General features: G+C 38.9%; 1 protein-coding gene across 1 annotated transcript in view; it reads left to right on the plus strand.

Annotated features, from left to right (window-relative positions):
• The first annotated feature begins 1,185 nt into the window (after positions 1-1,185).
• LOC124157120 overlaps positions 1,186-19,787 on the plus strand; it is a 190,250-nt gene continuing 171,648 nt past the window's right edge. The window contains exon 1 of the mRNA XM_046531624.1: positions 1,186-4,607. Within this exon, the coding sequence (XP_046387580.1) occupies positions 4,547-4,607 (61 nt within the window). The 5' untranslated portion in view covers positions 1,186-4,546. The remainder of the gene's footprint in view (positions 4,608-19,787) is intronic.

Below are 19,787 nucleotides of genomic sequence, written 5' to 3' on the forward strand. Positions count from 1 at the left end.
AAACCACGGTGAAAATAAAAATATTTTGTTTGCAAAATGTAGCTACCGTCTGGCTTCTTCTTCACCTAATCTCCGTTTCGACGTACAAGACAAGACTACTAACTTGTAAGACATTTGTCGTAGCGTGTAACAATTTGCCAATCCCCGACTCATGAAGGGTAGTTACCTGCGCTCTCAGTTAATTCTCTATGCTGGCCTACATCTCTTTTCCTGTAGCAAAATGCTAGCCAGCCGGAGTTGCATGTGAGCATAGAAGTGAAAATCAGAGAGATTAAAGGTCTCAATGCAGCAGTTGTGATTCGACGATCTTCTTGAATCACCGGATCCAATCACTGAACAAAGTCATCGGTTGACACTCTCATTCTTCTCTGGCCGCCTGACTCATGTACGCTGGCTCTTTATCCTGCTTCGAAGTTTCTTAACCATTACCTTACGTTGATGTTACTTATGGAATTTTCTATAGTGACAGCAACGAATTACTAACGTCGGTAAATCTCGGCAGCAATGCGTTCATCAACTTGGAGAAACCGAATTACAGCTCATACTTCACTCCTGGCGGGAGACCATGTTGCTGTAGGCATGTTTAAATAGTCATTGTGCCTGATTCATGGACGTATCTTCTTTCAGCTTCAAAGTTTCCGCACCATTGCCTTTCTTTTCTGTCAATCATAATAGTCTCCCGCTAATAACTACCAATCGGAACGTGACGCGGTGACGCGTCATGACGTGACGGAAATACAAGATAGGAAATACTACAGCGCAATACATCTGCGCAGAACTTAATTAGATAGTCGCTGTGGTTTTTTCTTTCGCGACCGGTCGGATTTTGAAAAATAAATAACCCTCGTATTTACTCTTTGAGTTTGCACCCGCCCAGTCCATCCCAATCTCATGCTTTACTCCCCGTCTAATATGAAACCACAAACCCTTGTTTCCACCTTCTCACCTCGCGATGCCGCTTATTCCCATTCCATTCGACCGCCTCGCCTTCTCGCCCAACTCATCCCCTCGGTTCCTCTCTGCGCAGTCCCCCGCTCCCTCCCTGGCAACCCCTCTGCAGCAAGCCGAGCACCGTCAGATACGAATGCGCCCCCCCTCACTGAACCCCCTACTTCCCCTCCAAGGGCACCCTCCCCTTCGTGCCGTCTTTCGCGCTCCTCTCTGGCAGTGTTCCGCTGGCGAATGTGGACGCTTGACGCGACCAGGGTATTCTGCGCGAGTTACGAAAATACGCTTCTATCAAATCTTACCGTGAGTGTCAATGAAAGCCCGACGCGCTTCCCCTTCTCACCTCAGGGGTGAAGCAGCTCGGACCTTTACGAAAGTGCGACAACTCATCGATTCTGTTTTCTTGGAGTACTTCTAGCTGCCCATGCAGCGGACATTGCTTTCCCGTGTCGTTGTCTTGTGATTTTCGGTTCCCTCAAGCGTTTATCCTGCTTGCAGAACCAGGGAGTGCTGATTATTTCAGTTAACTTGTTCAAGGTGTCTTCATTATCGATGAGTATGACCATGGCGGGTAGTTAAAGTGGATTATAATCAAGAGGCATGGGTCCGCTTCAACTTACTAATTGCTTTAGAGTTCAGGCACACTTATGAATCTTTGTGTAGATCCTAAGCCTTGTCATTTTGTCTGAAAACTTTTGTTAAGTGTCGTGAGTTTTTGCTCTTGAAGTCCTGTGCCGATCAATGGACTGCCTATTCTTATCAATGAAACAGTCAATAGTTTAAGACCACTATTAGGAATAGACATTCTGTTTGGTGTGTGATAGCTGACCATAATTACTTCAGTCTTTGTATATATCCTCATTTGTGATACTGCGTTATTAAAATTCCTGCGAAGTGTGATTGGTTTTTCATCTTGAGGGTATTGAGTGATCAATGGACTGCCTTTTCTTATTAGTAGAACTGCTGATGGTCGAAGACAGTTATAAGGACTGAGGGGTTTCCAGTGGTGTGGAGAAGATAGAGATTAAGGATCATCAATCAAGTCGCAGCCTTTTGTTTTGTATCACCTAATCGTGCATATAAACTGTGGAATTGACATCGGTGGTCCGTGTCATCCCCTTCACGTGCGAGACGTCTTGTCTTCATTCAAGCGTGATTTGTGTGGGCGTCAGGATCGTTGATTTGCCGGATATCACTCCGGTCGTCGCCCGCAGAGGGGTTAGACAGTCGCCCGTGGCGTGATATCCCTTTTAGCGGCGACTGTCGGCTATTCGGCCGCCGAGGCATTTTCCGCCTCGACGCGGCGACCACTTCCCAGGGAGGGAGCAGAAATAATCGCCCCACTCTCCCACCGCCTGTCTTCCTCTCGGACGCTCCATTTAGATCATTGTATTTTTTGCCAGTGTTGAGGCTACGTCGTGAGTGACTGTGAAGTTTTCTTTCAAACTTTTTTTTCCTCATTTCGTGCTTCGGAAGTGTAAATAACAAGCATTGGAGTATGTGACGTGAGTGCCATCTGGAATGTTACTCTGCGAATATTTTCGGGAGATATCGTGAAAAAAAGTGGTAAACTGAATATTTTTCGTGCGTAAGAGTTTTCGGAGAGTTGCGATGTATTCTTCAAGTTTCACTAGCGCTTTTTGAGTGAACATGCCTTAGACAAAGCGCTTCTGCTCCAATCTCTTCTAGAAGCTAGACAAAAAATTCTTTCTTGTTTTCCTTGCGAGTAGTTGCGTATCGGATTCGCTCTTCCAGAGGATTCCTAATCAGGAAAGACATTTGTAGCCGAGGAGCGTCGTAATAGTTTTTCCAGCTATCTCAGCGCTTTCTTTCGTGGCTGCGAAATTTCGGGGCGGTAATTGAAGTCTGTGCAAAGTAAAGAGGGGAGCGAAAAAAGTGGAGTTAAAAGAAATAACAAACTTATCTTATACTCAGAAAAGTTCCGCCTTGGTGATTCCGTTCTTTTTTTATATCGAGAGAGCCTTTCTTAGTTGCTGGATTATGGGAGGGATTTTTCCCTTGTACGGGTAGATAAGGCAGAAGAATCCGCTGACGGATGAAGTAATGGAATTTTCGACGAAATTTCTCCCGGAAAAAATAGCCCCTTGTAGCATAAATCTCCACAGTTTAGAAGTTTTACCTATTTTCTATGCCTCTACTATCTAATATACTTCTGAATTTACTATATTGTTCCTGTTCTCGCAATAGGTTTCTCATGATTGTATAATTCTTTACGGGATTTTCTTTTCGTCTCTTTAAGGTGAGCCAGACCAGGATTACTCCCTTCGCGTGTCTTACTTGATCGCGCGCTACTCTTCGTGCACTAGAGATACTAGGAATTACGAGGGATTAATTCTAAATAACTTTGCCGGCGTTTCCTCAGCGGATTCGCCTCTTGTGCAAACTCCATTCCCCTTAAAGAGAGTTTGAATGTAACCATAACAATGAGGTAGGCACCGTAATTCACCTCAGAGTCGAAAACGTCGCATACACTTTCGCCGACTTTTTCACTAAAATATATTGCTTCTGATATAATTTAAATTATATTTTCTTAAATACTACTGTTAACCAAAAAGTAGCAAGGTACAGACTGCGTAGAATATTCCAAATTTCTTTTTCACACCTCCAGTCCTTTCTTAGGGCAGTAAATGTTTATTCTCCTCATTCAAGTTTCATTTGGTATGAGTAGTGACTACTAGAACGAGAAATATCCCATATTAAGCATTTTTTGCATATTCTCGCGGAACAGAATAGAAGTATTCAGCCCGAGGCCCACTCGTTGTTTATTGCCACAGTGCAATCGCCGTACAAACTTTCATCTAACAGCGGCATTAGCTCTTGTAGCGGGCGAGGGTGTTCTGTGAATGGTTAAGTTCATCGAAGCGTGAAGGTTTCCGGCGATACAATCGGTGAATGGGCCATAGTATTAGTCAAGCGGGTTAGTTCAAGGCGGGGTTTTGCCGTAAAGTGCAGCTCTGTAGCTGATGTTGCTCCGTTTAATAGCTGCCGGTCGAGAGCTTTGACGTTCTCCGTATCGTGTACCAACTCGATCGCTCCCTGACGATCACTAATTGAATTCAGCGGGAAAAGATATTATCAACTATTAATAATTCCTTTAAGAGTTCGTGTTGCGGATGTTGGCTTTGCTCCGTCAAAATACAGCAAGCCTAGTGCTATTACTCCCTGAGAATACTAGCAAGTTTGTTCTCACTTCGTGGTTACCATCAGTATTAAATTCAGAAGTGAGAAATTATTCCTTTTGGATCTGGATTTCAGTGAAGAATTATATCAGCGCGTGTGAATTTTATCCAGAATACTATACTACTTCTTATCCTTTTGGGTGAACCAAAATTTCTCAGCCACAGAGGGAGGACTAATGTCTTTTTTTTTAGTTTTGTGCGTATGAACCAGCGTTAAGATAAAGTGAAAATACTCGCCTGTGTCTGTTTCAGTGGACGATTTGTCGCTATCGACTTGGATTGCTTCAGTGAAGTGCGATCGTGCTGTGGAAAATAAGGCGCGAGTATATATCGGCGGGAGCGGAGTATATTGAAGGAAGAAGACATCGGACCACCAGCAAAGATACAAGACAGTGAACATGGGGCAAGTTGGAGGATACTTCGGTTGGCTGCTGATCTGCGCTGTCTCTTGCTTTCAAGGTATGTGCCTGACCAGTTTCAATCTATGCGTAGGCTTATATGATAGAATTTGGTAATAAAGGAATAACAATAACTTCCTGCCATGATTTCCAAGAGGGAAAATTAATTTGTTGTGTAAGATCAACTTCTTTGCTGATTTTCAAATACTTCATCGTTAATTCTTCGTAAAAACTTTTAGGGTGGTGCTCATCGTGATTAAAATATGTTCCTGCTAATTTTAGCACGTAAATGTTTGGAAGGTCCCATCAATTCCGATGCTTGTCGCTTTCTCAACGATTTTTGGTAAGGCAACGATTTTTCTTTGTACGTATTCCCGTGCTGTATCTTGGGAAAGGGAGGGGGAGAAAACGGAAACGCTCTGTGATTTAAAGCCTTTTTATCCTTCCTATTATACCGAAAAATAAGCAGACATGAAGAAATATCATGATTCGCACAAAAGTTTAAACGTAACTCAAAAACAAGAACCAGACTCTCTTTTTGCGAAAAACTTCCTTGACGCCAATCGTACCAATGATTTTGTAAAAAAAAAATTGGAATTGAAATGGACCGAAAATGGATTATCAGCAACAAATAAAAATGAGAAGATTTGCTGTAGACCCTAACACAACCCTTTATTGTATTCTATTTATATCTATTTCAGCAACCCTCACCCCTTCTTCCTGAGACACTAAATTCACATTAAACCAAAATTAAAAGTCAATATCTCATCCTATAATAACCCAATCACCCTCCATAAATACCCCCTGCTAAGAGTTATTTATTATTTGTTTTTATGCAATTGATTTGCAAAATTCCTAGTTAAGTTATTTTTCACTTGTTTTTATTTGTAAGCCTTTTGTATGATTTATTTATACACGTTTTTTTTTCACTATTATTAATCTATGAAAATCATACTTATGAAGGTTCGCGCAATAATATTTGATATGAAAAACCTGCAAGAGTTCAGTAATGTAAATGTACATGATGATGCTGCTTAGTGGAGAAACATGTTTGTACAAATATAAAAAGTTTGGTGGAAAAGCACGAATACAATTATTAGTATAATCACGAGGATGTTGAAATCAATGTAATACGTTTATATGATAGATATTGCATGGCATGGGCGAGATAATATGAAATTATTTAGGTATATAATACTCAGCGCCCAATTAAATAGTTTTACACCCACTTTCATAAATTAAATGCAGCTAATTGATATCATATGGCAAAGTTTCTTATTGGTAGCTTCACTTGAAATTGATTGCCTGATTTTAGCAGATTACACCTCACATTACTAATAGGGATTTTAACTTATTAGTGAATTTAGTACCCTCAAAGACAAAATAAATTTTAATTTCCTTAAAAGAGTGTGTTTATTATGGTGAGGTTATTTGTGTATATTACGGTCCTCTAATGCTGCTGCTAATTAAGGTTCCTGTACGACGGGGTTAGAGAAATTGAAATTCTTGATGAAACGAGGTGAATTAATATCTATAATTGATTGCAAACTGCACCACCAGTTAATTGTTTTTATAATGCGGTATTTTTGGTTATAACAAGCTGAGTACTCATTGAAATTTGCCTGTGCTGTTTCTCTTCACTCTCACTTGAAGTGGTAGAAATGCATCAAGCTCATTTAACGTTATTATTTCTTACGTTTCATAAACATCTCATCTGGGTCCTTGAAGTAGCTTTTGCATTTTATTGATAATAGTTATCGATAACTTTCCGGTATGTTTCACCAGATCTGATTTTTGGAAATTTCAAACAACTTTTTGAAGTACGCATATGGCAATTTTATTAATTTAACATCATAACGTTGTAACTCATGTCGAATATTCGAACATGCGCAAATTATGGGAAGAGATGGTGGATATATAATTGCGACATACCACATCTTTACAATTCGTTCTGACAGTACAATATTATCCAAGGCCACCGCGTTGGAAAACGTAAATAAATATTTATTGTATCATCTTCGGAGTGCACTTGGGTTCCCCACCGGGAAACCAAAGCTGCCAACCTTTCAGACATCCTTCTTCAGGGCCGATCAGCCATGTCAGTAGACTTCTAAGATGCTATACGCCAGGAAATCATCTGAGAATACACATTTTTTGTATCCTAGCATTTTACCTGAGGTCAAGACTGCAATATAATAGGGAATTGTGTGCGCCTCGCTTTTCTACTCGCTCAGATTGTCTTGGGTATTTGACGCGATCACACATACGGCTCTCACAGCGGAATTCGTGTTTGGGTGTGGGTTAAAGGGATTGATTCGTCGCCCAATGTGACCACACAGGACGCCCTTTATCGTGGTGGCTTGGTCGCGAACAATGGCGGACTGGAGCAGATCCGAGCGAAACTCTCCTCTGACCCATTGTATGCACTTGCTTCCCTCCTTACACCCCGCTTCGCTTCGCCCTTCGACTCCACTTCCCTCCCTTTCCTAGAGGAAGTATCCGAAGACGGTGACGGGGTAGGTTTCAGGCTATTTCCCTTGCTGCGCTCCTTTGGCGGGAAGGCGTTATAGGGCTTTCTTTTCTAGTTAAAATGACCTCTAAGGTTATGGGCGGAATATTATATAATAGTTAATCTCGCCGTCTACAATAGAACAAAGAAGACATAGCAGAGGAAAAAAATACCACCTTGGTAGTTAAAAAAAATATAAAATTTTATTGAGAAGAAGAAAAAAAAGGATTACGAATAGTCAAATGCCATTTTATAAAAAAACACAATTTTTTAAAATCTATGCATTAAATAAAAAGGCATTACTTTTCAACTTTCAAGTCATTAGATTTATAATTCTATTTCTCACAAACAAAATTTCTCATAGAACATTGGCAGCGCAGACATATTCGCTAAAAATAATTGATTATATAATCTTGTTGGTTGGGGTGAGTCACTGGACTCGCCGGTGCTGCAATTTCAATCTCGTCTTCGGCGCGGTTATTGAATTTTGAATAACGGGCTCGTAGAAATTGCATAAATGGTATTAAAAGCATCCAACGCGAATATCACCTACTGGCAAGATTTCGTCTCCAAGTGGCAGTACCCGGTGCCGGCTGGCAAAAGCACTTGTCGTAATAGTAAAGGAATCAGACTCGAGTACTGGTCAAGGATAATAATTTTTCTTCTGTGAAATTATTTCGCACATATTATATCTTTATTTCCTTCCATTAATTCAAGACGTTTAATAATATTTCTGCTAGATGGTTATTCAGATAGCCAACTTATTTCACGCAGAAGCATTAAAGTTAATGCTTTGCAGCCAGAGACAAATTATATGGTATTTATAGGGTTTTGGGTGATGTAAGGTTTTAAGCAATTTCGGTGTGTTACATGAAAATTCCTTGATATACTATTTTTATTCTAAATTCCTGTACTCATTACAATGTTTAAGGTTTTTTCACGAGACCTCCAAGAGTGCTTGTTACCACCCTCCTTTAACATTTAGTTTTTTTTAAATATTGAACTACTTGATTCGAAGCATCATTATTTCCTTTTTGAAAAAAGTTTGAAGAATATTTTGCTGATGATTTTAACTTTTAAAGAATAAAATTTTTGCCAATCAAGTTGACAAACGAAGTTACAGAATGGGAATGCTGTTTCAAAATCCAGAAAGAAAATGTAGATGTTTTTTCAGCAGACATATTTTCGTACAACCAAATAGCACCAAATGCTTTAAATATGTTAGCAGTATAACTTTTCTAACAGTGGCGGAATAGCAAACATAAATAATAAAATGGAAATTGATGATGCAAATCGGGGTTGATTGTCATGATGAAAACATGTTTTTCAATGCAATAAATACCAAACCGTCATAGCGACATCAGCACGATAATAGTCTGGATGTCAAAAGGGAAGTAAAATACCTATTTGCGACCTAATTCATCTGCACTTTAATTCCACTTAATGATCATTCACATTTGAAATACTGCTGCAAAACTGATTGGAACCGATAGTATCGGTATAGTGTAATTTATTGAATACAAGTATAGCCTCATAGTCGTTTTCATTTTATTGTAAATCCCCTTAATATAATCGGTTATGGTTCATATGAGCGGTATTAAAATTTGTATTTTTTGTAAGGTGTCATTACTTATTGAATTTCATTTCTCATTGTTAAATGTCATCATCGTTTTATTTGGTATGATGTGAATTGTCTGAACAATAACAATCGTTCAGCAAGTGTATTTCATTGAGTTTATTAAATTTACTTTCGAATGTATTGTATTCGTTGCAAATAAAATGCGATACAATTTATGCTTCTCTAGCTAACGTAGTTTTAATCGCTAGGCCGGTCCCCTTATTTGCGTAATTAGGAGGCCCGCAACTTTCTATAAACGAGTCAAAGGAATAATTGAATTAAATGTGACTTGGAGCACTACTTAAATTGAATGATGGTAGAATTTAATTGATATACTCTTTTATATCGTCTTTTTTATTCGGGTCCGATTGAGTTAATTTAAAATCTTTTTTTGTAAAACGGTATATGAATGCGATCTAGGGCTGAAATAAGTTTTATAGGTATTACTCAATTCAATAATACCTTTTATGTAAAAGTTGCTGTAGCCAAAATGATGGAAAGGGCGATGAAGCTATATTCTCCCTATCCATGAGACTAAAACATTTCCACCAGATATCGCCGGACACTGTGAATTGTATATTCTCCCTATTTTCTTTCTTTGACTATCGTAAAATATGCATGCACCAATGCAAAAGACTTTCAATTTTACGTGTCATTTTAACTTCCATCAATTTCTCTGTATCGTATTGATAAAAGGTTCCAGTATTTTCTTATTTCTTTAGGAAGTTCATCGTTTTACAATGCCATTCCCATGGAAGTGGTATACGAGGGCTGCTCAAAAAATAGGTCTAACGTCAGAATACAAAACGTACTCCATGTAGAAGTTATACTTTTAGGTTCTCTTCAAAGTTCTCTCCTCTCCAACTCACAAATTCTGAGGGAAACTTTTGGAAACAGTCCTGGAATGTTTATGGTTTGATGTCCATCAATTCCTTAGCCGCAATGGCCAAAATATCGAGAATCGTTTCAATTTCTTTTATTTTTAAAAGTAATTTTTTTTTTGCATGGGAAACTAGAAAACTTCGAGTTTCGGTGAACGATATACCTTGACAGGAACAGTAATCCAGTGTTTGTACAAAAAATCCCGAGTTCTGAGGGATGAATGCGATGAGCGTTTTGGTTGTAAGTCATCAGGCGTGAAACAAATTTCGAATTAAAGTGATTGTTCACAATTACAGTTATTGTTCAAAATCTCGTAACATGATATAACCGATATTTCTCTGACTTTAGCCAGCTCTCTGTTTATCGGACGCAGATTTTGATGTAACGTGGGTTATCAGTTGACGAGGAAGGATGCCCAAGACGCTCATCGTCTTGAAACGACTGACGGCCAACTTTAAAACGTCCATTCCACTTAAAAAATATATCATGCGTCATGGCAACGTCACCGTAAACCGTCTTGATTGTCTTAAAAGTTTCGCTTGCAGAATTTCCAATTATTACGCAGAATTTCCAAGTGACCCTTACCTTATTCTAGGCGCTCATTTTGAAATCCGCAGAACAAAAATACCCACCTCGCAAACAATAGCGTGGTAACCAATAATGTCAATGGTAAACATGCACTGTAATCATAAAGCGTCTAAAAAATATGACGGCTTGTAGCAGATTTGACTGGAAATCACTGGGTCAGAAGAACTAAAATTATCCTCGTATTTTTTTGACGGAACTCGTACTTTTATTGTAAGCCAAATAACCTATAAAACATGAATTAGTCAAAAAGTAGCGTCGCGTAAAACAGCTTGGTTAGGTGTGAATACAAGAAATTGTTGCTGTATCTTTTTGAGTCACGTGCCATATTTTTGAACCACTCGCGACCCATACAAATGTTTATTCGGGCTTGCCGTGCTCCTTGAGTGCTATTATTCTCTATCTACGCTTATTTATGCTAATTTGTACGCGGATCCCTGTCTGTTACTTAAACATGTATGTGTTGTCCATTTTTGGGGTAGTTTCGTTCTTACCTTTACTCATTCAACTCCCTTTCCTAAACTTAACGATCCGCTGAATAAGAGCCTTTACGTCCTGAACTTAAAGTATATTTTATTGTTCATGGTTGAGGTTGAAGGAAGTTGGTGAGAAATTATATTTATTTTCTTCTGCATGATAATTTCCAAATATACTCTTATCTTCGTTACTTATCTAATTGCGCCAACAAAAATAGATTTATCTGTTTGTTTTTCGTAATTTATATTTGAAAAACGGTATTTATAATTGGTTCTTGTTGAGATTGGATAGAGTCAACTTCTTTTTCACAACCATTTCAGAGCTAAGGATACCATATGACACTTGCCAACGTGCACTCTCAGAAACTTCTGGCTTTGCTGTTGAGCATCGGCTTTAACTCACTAGGAAACTTAAATGCGAGTTAATTTAAGAATAAATGAGTATTTGAGAACTTATCAGATTTTTGTGTGGATTTTTGAGAATTCATGGATTTATCTTTGCCAAATTGGGTTAACATATTCCTTAATGCATCAAATATATTTTGTATATTTTTATGCAGTTCTGTAAAAGCTAATAGCGAGAAAAAACCGGTGCAATATTAGTGACATACATTTATTTCCTTCACGTTTTCACGCGGGATGGAGTGGCATATTTATTAGGTCTGAGGTTTAGCATTGAAATTCGCAGAAACTGTTGAAAAAGGCGTGATCCTTCATTAACGCCGCATTTAACTCGTTTTACTTGATAATTTTAACTCTTACATCTGACGAAATTCATTCGTTCTTCTTCGGCCAGAACTAATATTAAATCATACGTGGATATGGGAAAGGACGTGTTTGCACGCAATTTCTGCTGAACAGATGAGACTGCCGTTGAACATGCGCAAATCAACGTTCCTAATCGATGAGACCTCCTACCCTCTTCAATTTCCTGAGTTTCGAATGCCACTCTAATCGCACGTGGTGTTATAATTCAGGGCTCATCTCCACACGTACTTTTACTACGTATCATTTTATTTGACACCTGCCGAAATTATTTTATCATGTTATATGAAATTAATTGCTCCCTTTCCTCCTTTACGCTTACTGATTTCTATCATTTGCGTTTGTAGATTACATATTTTGATCATCAATCGCACTTTCCCTGTCGTTTGGTATATTTTCTGTGTTTATGAGGAGTAAATCAAATTGTGGTATGTTATAAATTGAGAACAAGGGTTGGACCTAGCAAGAGCTTTAAAAATCACATTTCTAGTTTTAATTGTTGTGTGGAGATATGATAGAGGAGGACTGATTCTATCCGATAGAAGGCCGATTTCTGTTGCCGATTTTGGTCACATTTTAATCGGTCTTCAAAAATGTCCACGGCGGGGTGATGAGTGCATTGCGATCCACTTTTTTCCAGTAAGTATTTTGCAGAATAATGTAATTGTAATATATAACATTTTTTCAATTCTAGGAATATATATTTTTTTCATTTCAATTTAAGGTATAACATTTACTTCGTAATTTCGAGTTATAACATTGGAAATTAATGAATTTGATAGGTAACATCATCATGTTTATAAATTTGGGTTAATAACCCTAATTGTTCCTTATATTTCCTCGTGAAACTCGGATCAAATTGTCTGTCAGCGGCACGAGTGGTGACTTTTGTAAACCCATTTTAAATGCACGGTGGGTGACAACACATTTAGACACCGTCTTGAGGATCCTCTTTGGTAATATTCGTGTGAATGATAAAAGGTCACTAAGAAGGCTTATCTCTCGCTCTCAGCAGGTCATATTTAATCACTTTTCCTTTTGTACTATTATTATTACCTATTTAAAACTCGCTGTTTCAGCTGAAAATTTTAGGGTATATAAACTTGACTTTAGTAAACACTTACGGTCATAAAAATTCAAAATTTCTCTTCCACGAAAGATTGCGGCCAAATTTTAAAATTTCAGGTGAAAAATAAATGTTCTCAAGGCCATAAAATATGTGAAATTCTAGTCGATAGCATATGCTTTAAACAATATATTTGTCTCGAAAAAGGATAGTTGACCGGGAGAGATGCTTCTCCTTAAGGTCATACCCACCGAGCATTAAGTCAGTGGCTATATTATTAATTTTTGCACTTTTATCGCATGCAAATTACTACTTTTTATTCTAATTACTTATTAACTGAAAATATTGTATCAATATGAGCATCACAATATTTTACAAACGACCAAAAAAATTCTCATGCAATGCTAAGCAAAAATCGCAATCTTCTCTATGTGATAGATTGAAAATTAAAGTTTCTTGTGAACGCACAAATTTATTCAAAGACTAGACCGATTTCAACCTTTCTATGACATTCCCTTTTCCCTCCCTCCCGTTCAACGGTTGTGAGACGCTAAATAAATATACCACCCTGCCTATATATTTATTTTACTTCTTGATAAGGACCTGGAAAGGTAGAAACCAGTCGAGTCTTTTCATAAATCTGTGTTATTTAAAACAAAGCTTTATTTTCAATCTATTATTTCATGATTCTACCAAGTAACTTCGCAAGCAATTGATTTAATTCTCTATGCAAGTAACGTTGTTAAATGATAGTAACCTTATATAATGATAACTAGTCCAAAAAAGTTTTTTATTTAATATTATGCGAAGACTGCAATATCATATTAGTTACATTCATTTGCCGGTATTACGGTGAAGATTTTTTCCGTGTACGTTACGTAGTGACTGTTTTTTCATAGTTATGGAGCAATCTAGACGAGGAAGGCCAGCTGGAAGAGAGGAGCAGGAAGGAGGGAGGTAGGTGGAGAGATTGAAGGCGATGGGGATGCTGGAGAAAGGAGAGATAAAGGCCGATGTCTTCTAGGAGCGAGGAGGACCGAGTCGTGAGACGAAGTAAATGCGATACAGTTGCAGGGAAGAAAGGAGCTTTTAGGAGGGGGGTAAGATGGCGGTTAGGTGGAGAGTGTTCGGCGATTTGAGAATGCGGAGAACACCTTCAGTTATGTCTCTGTAACTCTCACTTCCCAGCATCCCTTAGGTTTTAGAGTTTTCGCAAAGACGGTTTCCCACCTAATGACCTCCACTTTCCCTCTAACATCTCCTCCTTTACCCATTTCGCCTCTTGTGGGAGTGATTCCGCTACTCTTCTGTTTCCAGAGCTGCCTTTCCTTTGCTATGCCCCTTTTCACCACCCACAAAATCAATTCTATATGTATATCACCTCAGAGACTAAATAAATTTCTCGATTTATCGAAGGCACTCGTAAAAAAACTACGAAACCTCAAGTATTTTTTTTTACAATGCTGCTTATAGCTTTTACTTCCGGGCCAATGGTTAATAAAAATATTTACTTTTGAAACTTTTTCAGAGCTATAGTGACTGAGAATGGATAGTATTAAAATCTAACTATAATGATAATCGTTTTGCTTTCCGTCTTATTATTTTTAAAGATGAGGAATGCTATGGGAAAAAAACGTCATTCATGTGCAAGTTCAAATCAACGCCTGAGAAGTGTTTGTAGAAATCACCATAATATTTTAATCGCCTCTATGTGTTGATTCTCCAACTGCCGCATATTAATACCGAAGATTAGCAGCATATAGCCTCCCAAAATTCTGTGTTCGATAAATTCTATAAACCCGAGAGAACTTGGCTCCTGGTCGTTGGGTCTCGGGAGAACTCCAAAGCAGACTTGCCAAGGTGTTGATCTATTTTAAAGAAGTAATTAGGAATATGCACCTCGACTTTAAAATTCATTTGCTAAAATATGAAATGGAAAATGAAAATGCATCAAGCTTTTTATTCCTAGAAATTTACTACTTTATAAATATCTGAATGCTGCTTATATTATTATCCATCCAGTACAAATACCTCAAGCATGAATAAAAGTGAGAGGAGAGAAATTATCATGATCGTAATCCTTCCAGACAAGTAAGCTGTCATCAGTAGCTAGTGAAGAAACCTGTGGCAAATATTCTCGATCCGACGGTGTTTTTCAGTGTGAGAAGAGGAAGGATAATTTTTTCACCGTTATAATCCGACCTCTTGCTAGGGCCAACCCTTGTTCTCAATTTATAACATACCACAATTTGATTTACTCTTCATAAACACAGAAAATATACCAAACGACAGGGAAAGTGCGATTGATGATCAAAGTATGCAATCTACAAACGCAAATGATAAATACATACATGATTACTGATTATGCTATGTTGTCAATAGTTGAAGACACATAATTTTATAATTAGATCATGGTATTATTTTTGGTGAGAGCTAGACGACTTATTATTCAGTGACGACAAGTTAGAGAAATAGAGAAATTTAATTCACCTGTTTGGATGAGTTATTTATAATATATTTAATTTACTGGCGAAATGTTAGCTACAGCAGAATAAAAATGATCTATGCCATGAAAAAGTGTAGCAGTGGCAGCCGAATATCAATCGCAATAGGAGCTAACGTCTCAGTTAATGACGCATTTTTTTATTTTTACAACTCCATCACATCGAAAATCGGGACGTGCTTGCGAATGGTGATATCGGCCGCGAGCAAGTGACGAGTGAATCTGCCGTTGCCTCTTGCCTTCGAGTTCTACTCGCGCTGGCTGTTTAGTCTACTTTTACGACCTAAGGGAGTCCGCTCAGCACTCTGAAACCATCGTGTCTCGCGCGCGTAGTACCGTGTAGAGAGCTGCAATTAGCCACCGCAAATAGGCGCTGGGTTGAAGTGTCGCCCGCTGCTCTGAGGACACAAATGTACGTACGTTCCCCCACCTTCCCCTACCTCATTCAAACCAATCTCCAGCCCGTGCCTTGACGTTGGTGTTTCTTTCTTCTTTTTTTATCCAACCGCGCTCAGCTGCGGTTCATTAAGAACCTCGGGGATTAGCAGCGGTGGATGGCTGTGTGTGACAGGAACGAGGTTGAGCTATGGGCTCAATAAAGTGCTCAAGGGTTTTCAACCGGGTGAAAGAGTCCATTATGTCCGACGTTTCGAGGTTCGTTACGGCCCTCATTTTGAGGGAATCTTGCTGGTAACGTGGGGCTGTCCTGCATTAATTATGCTTTCTTTACTCAGGTGTCTTCTCATTGGTTGGAATTTTCCGCGAGGACACTTTTCTTCTTTCCGATGCTGGATCCAATCTCTTTTTCACTTGATTGGAAACACGAGGGTACTTTATCCTTTTGTTTCCCCGGGAAAGCACCAGATAACTCTTCAGTTGGGTTCAGTTTTCCTGTTTCGAAGCGCGACGGAAGCAGAGGAATCGTTCACTGAGATCAGAAGTTGCATTTGTTTAAATCATTCGTGAAATAGAAGGGAAAAATTTGTGACTACCCAAAATATCTGTGCCAGTGAACTGATTCATTTTAATTTCCAATGAGAAAAAATCCGCTTTTCATTAATCAGAGACATCATTAGTGTTCTGGTTCATTTTCTTGTTTGGGGAGAGAACTTTTCCACAATACCGAAGAGTGTCTAAGAAGAAAAAATCTGCCCGAAATGCGTTTTTGGCGTCATCAAATTTCGGGTAAGCTTTTGACATTTTGCCGTGAATAGGTAAAGGGTTGGATATGGACTTTATGGAGTTTAAGTGTAACGGATCGAAAAACAGAAAAATATCGGCGCATTTATTTTTAAAACGCTTTCACAATCGTCAGTGGTTTTGAATTTGGTGAATGAGATCATTGCCTCCCTTACGCGGGCTTTTGATATTAATTTTGAGAAGGTGCAGAGAAGCGATGAAACGCTTGGCATGATTTCGTGGCGTCATCAACTTATCTGTGAATGGATTAAGGTAAACGTTTTTAGCCGCGAATAACTGCAGAAGTCGACGACGGATCGGAAAGCGGAAAATAAATGGGTTTCTTAATTCCTCAAACATTGCCACAATCGACGTAGCTATAAATGTGATGAACGATCTTATTCTTAATCCTGGTCACTTCACTTCACGGTCCAAAATAAGGTAGCAAACACAACAGTCCCCAACTCGATTTAAGTATTGCTCGATTTAAGGATAGAAATTCATCGGAGTATCTCTCTCTAAGCATTCTCAGTTCCCGCCTTGCGAGCGGCGTTTTTTTCTCTCTTTTCATCCAACTGCGCTGAGTCGCAGTTCATTAAGAACCCTACTAAGGATTAGCAGCGGTGGACGGTTGTGTGAGTGTCAGGAACGAGGTAACTGGAAGGCACGCCCTCAAACTCTCCCGCTCAGTAGCGCGACGGCAGCAATTCTAAAGCCTTCTCACCACATATCCCGGGCCGGCACCGTACGTTTGCAAACACGTAATCTAAAACGCGCGCGCGGTCTAGAGAGTTGGTTGGATGAGAGAGAGTGGGCAAGAGAGGGAATTCAAAAAATCTCTCGCTTGAATTAAGCGAGGGGATTTAAACAAAAAAAAAAAACAAATTTCCTCGGCCATAATTTCGCGAGACGAGCGAGTCGTCATCTGCAGTTGGTGAACTATGTTTCCTTTCTGAGTTACCTCCTGGCTGCCGGTTCCGCGCTCCGGTTGGGGAGGCCGAGTTACCCAGGAATGAGGACACTGGGGGCTGGAATTGTAATCAGCCACTTCTCCACATGTGGCGCACTTGCCATCTGTCGCGAAATGGCTTGCAATTGTTTTTTTTCAGCTTTGCTATGAAATATTAGTCATGTCCATTAAAATATGTCAAGGTCATTTTTTCTTATTAAACATACAATGGGATACACGAGTGCAAGAACCAGATAATAACCGGAGATGAAGTTACGAGAAAAATGAGAAGAAAATAATGGTTCTTGCACTCTGAGAGTAGAGCATTAGCTTTCAACGATGTCTTCTTAATTTATTTGTAACTTCTTCATAAAAATAACAATTTCAGATGGTAAAGGGGAAAAGGATCTTCATGTGTTAGTGGATATATCATATTTAGAACAATTGTCCATTATCTGGTTCTGCCTCTCATGTCTTCAATTCTACATCTTCAGTTACTCAGGTATGAAGCCCCAGTAACATATCATTTTCTCAACGAATGTGCGGACTTTACGTGATGGTCATGCATTTGGGAAGTTAAAATAATAAATACGAAATTGATATTTAAATGCCTTAATTTAATCAATATAATAACTGATAAATAACTAATTCAATACTTAATAAGTTAATCTACTAGGGCCGTTTGATTAGAGCGAGATTATTTCGCATTTCTCGCGAAGTAACTATCATTACAACAATATTCCGATTATTTGCCATCTATAGGTAAATAACGGTGAAATTTTGAGCTACTTGCGTCGTTTATTTTGCGTTTGATAGCCGTTTAAAGTAGACAACCTTGTGATTTTTAACGATAACGGAAAAAAGTTAATTTCGTGTTCTAGCTAAACATTATTTTTTGCATAAAAAATGTCGCCGAATCCAAGGAAAACTTGATAAATGCTATGAAAACTCTGCGCCATTAACTTAAATTATGACGGGGTGGTTTACTGAACTCCGTTGTGGTCGTACCAGCTCAAGTATCATTGAACGAACAGGACGCCCCGAAAAAGGTCGTATGCTGTAAATTGTCGATAAAATCAAGGGAATGAGAGTGGAAGTTCGAATAATTAATGTTCATGAAGTGACTGTTACCGTAGGTATGTCGAATGAGCGCTTATGTCACCTTTTACATGAATATTTGGGCATGAAATGCTATCCGCGTGATGGGTGACGCGATTATCCACATCGAGCATAAGCCTAACCGTATGAACACTTCAAAGAGGTGTTTGGCGCTGTTCAGCTACCCGAACGAGTTTTTTTGCCATTTCGTAACCGTGGACGAAACATCGTAACACAGCAGAGACCAAAGAATGTTCAAGACCATTGGTTTCTGTGTGTAAACGTACACCAAAGAAGGCTAATGCGGATCTGACGGCCAGCAAGGTCATGGCCACAGTTTTTGGAATGCACGCGGTGTAATTCACATGTATTATTTTAAAAAGGGCAAAACGATCACCTGCAAATATTACGCAGGGATTTTGGACTGGCTTGACATTGATTTGAAGAAAAACCGACCACATTTGAAGGAGAAAAATGAGCTGTGACATCGAACCATGCACGGGTGTTTAGTCACCATAGCAGAAATCCATTCATTAGGCCATGAACGGCTAACCCACGCAGCATATTCTCCAGATTTAAGCCCGTTCGACTAATTTCTGTTTCCAAATACGAAGAAATCGCTAGATGGTAAGATATTTAAAAAAATGGAAGAAGCGGTGAAATTAATGTATTGGGCTAAAAGAAGTCTATGTACAGAAGTAAAACCCTTTTTCGCCGAAAAAAATATCTATTTTATTCAAGAAGTCACGGATTTATGAAACTACCCTGGTTTTTCAATGGAATCGTTCACTTCAACCTGAAGTCGCAACTCATGAGAGAATGCGTTAGATGAAATAAGGAGATAAGTTAGGACGAAAGAAAAAAAAAACTCATCCTTTTTCTGCCATACTCTCTTGAGTTTAAAATAGTAAAACGCAAAATTACCCCGATTTTCATGCCTTGGTGACGTCATTAGAAAAATAATTAATTTACTCTTTAAGGGTGGTACCTTTACCTGAAGTAAGGGGTGGATAACAAGGGTGCAAACAATAACAAACCATACGAGCCCGATTAGCGAGGCCGAGGAATAACTTGTAAGCCCTGAACGCTTCGCAGGAGAGAGTGACGTCATCTGTTTATCCGAGGAAGAGTAATGGCGTCAATTTTAGTCACGAATGGCTCGAGAAGTTGGTGACCAATAGGAAAACGGAATATTGCGGTTCGTTTTGGGTTTACTATTCTATCATAATCCTTAGTGAAGAGTTAATGGGAAAGCGCATTATGTGCCTTGGTACATCTTACTTTTATCCGTGTATATGCCTCCCTCAGCACCTTTACGCGTTGGATTGCGACTCTTCTGGCTACACTAAGTATTTTAATTCTGCAGCAATTCCTTAAATTAGGTAAGACGCCGAGATGGAATTTGCTTGAAAACCACCGATGTTCCCCCTCTGTACCTTGTACCTCTGTACCTCTAAAATCTGTATCAATATACCTATCCTTATTTCATTATTACGGAGGCTTCCGCGGTGAGTTGATTGGTGATGGTTTTCCGGGTTTACACCGCGTTGATTCATGTTTTGCGGTGTAAACCCGGAAAACCATCACCAATATCCTTATTTCATTCTATTC

This window comes from Ischnura elegans, chromosome 4 (genome assembly GCF_921293095.1).
Source record: "Ischnura elegans chromosome 4, ioIscEleg1.1, whole genome shotgun sequence".
NCBI lineage: Eukaryota > Metazoa > Arthropoda > Insecta > Odonata > Coenagrionidae > Ischnura > Ischnura elegans.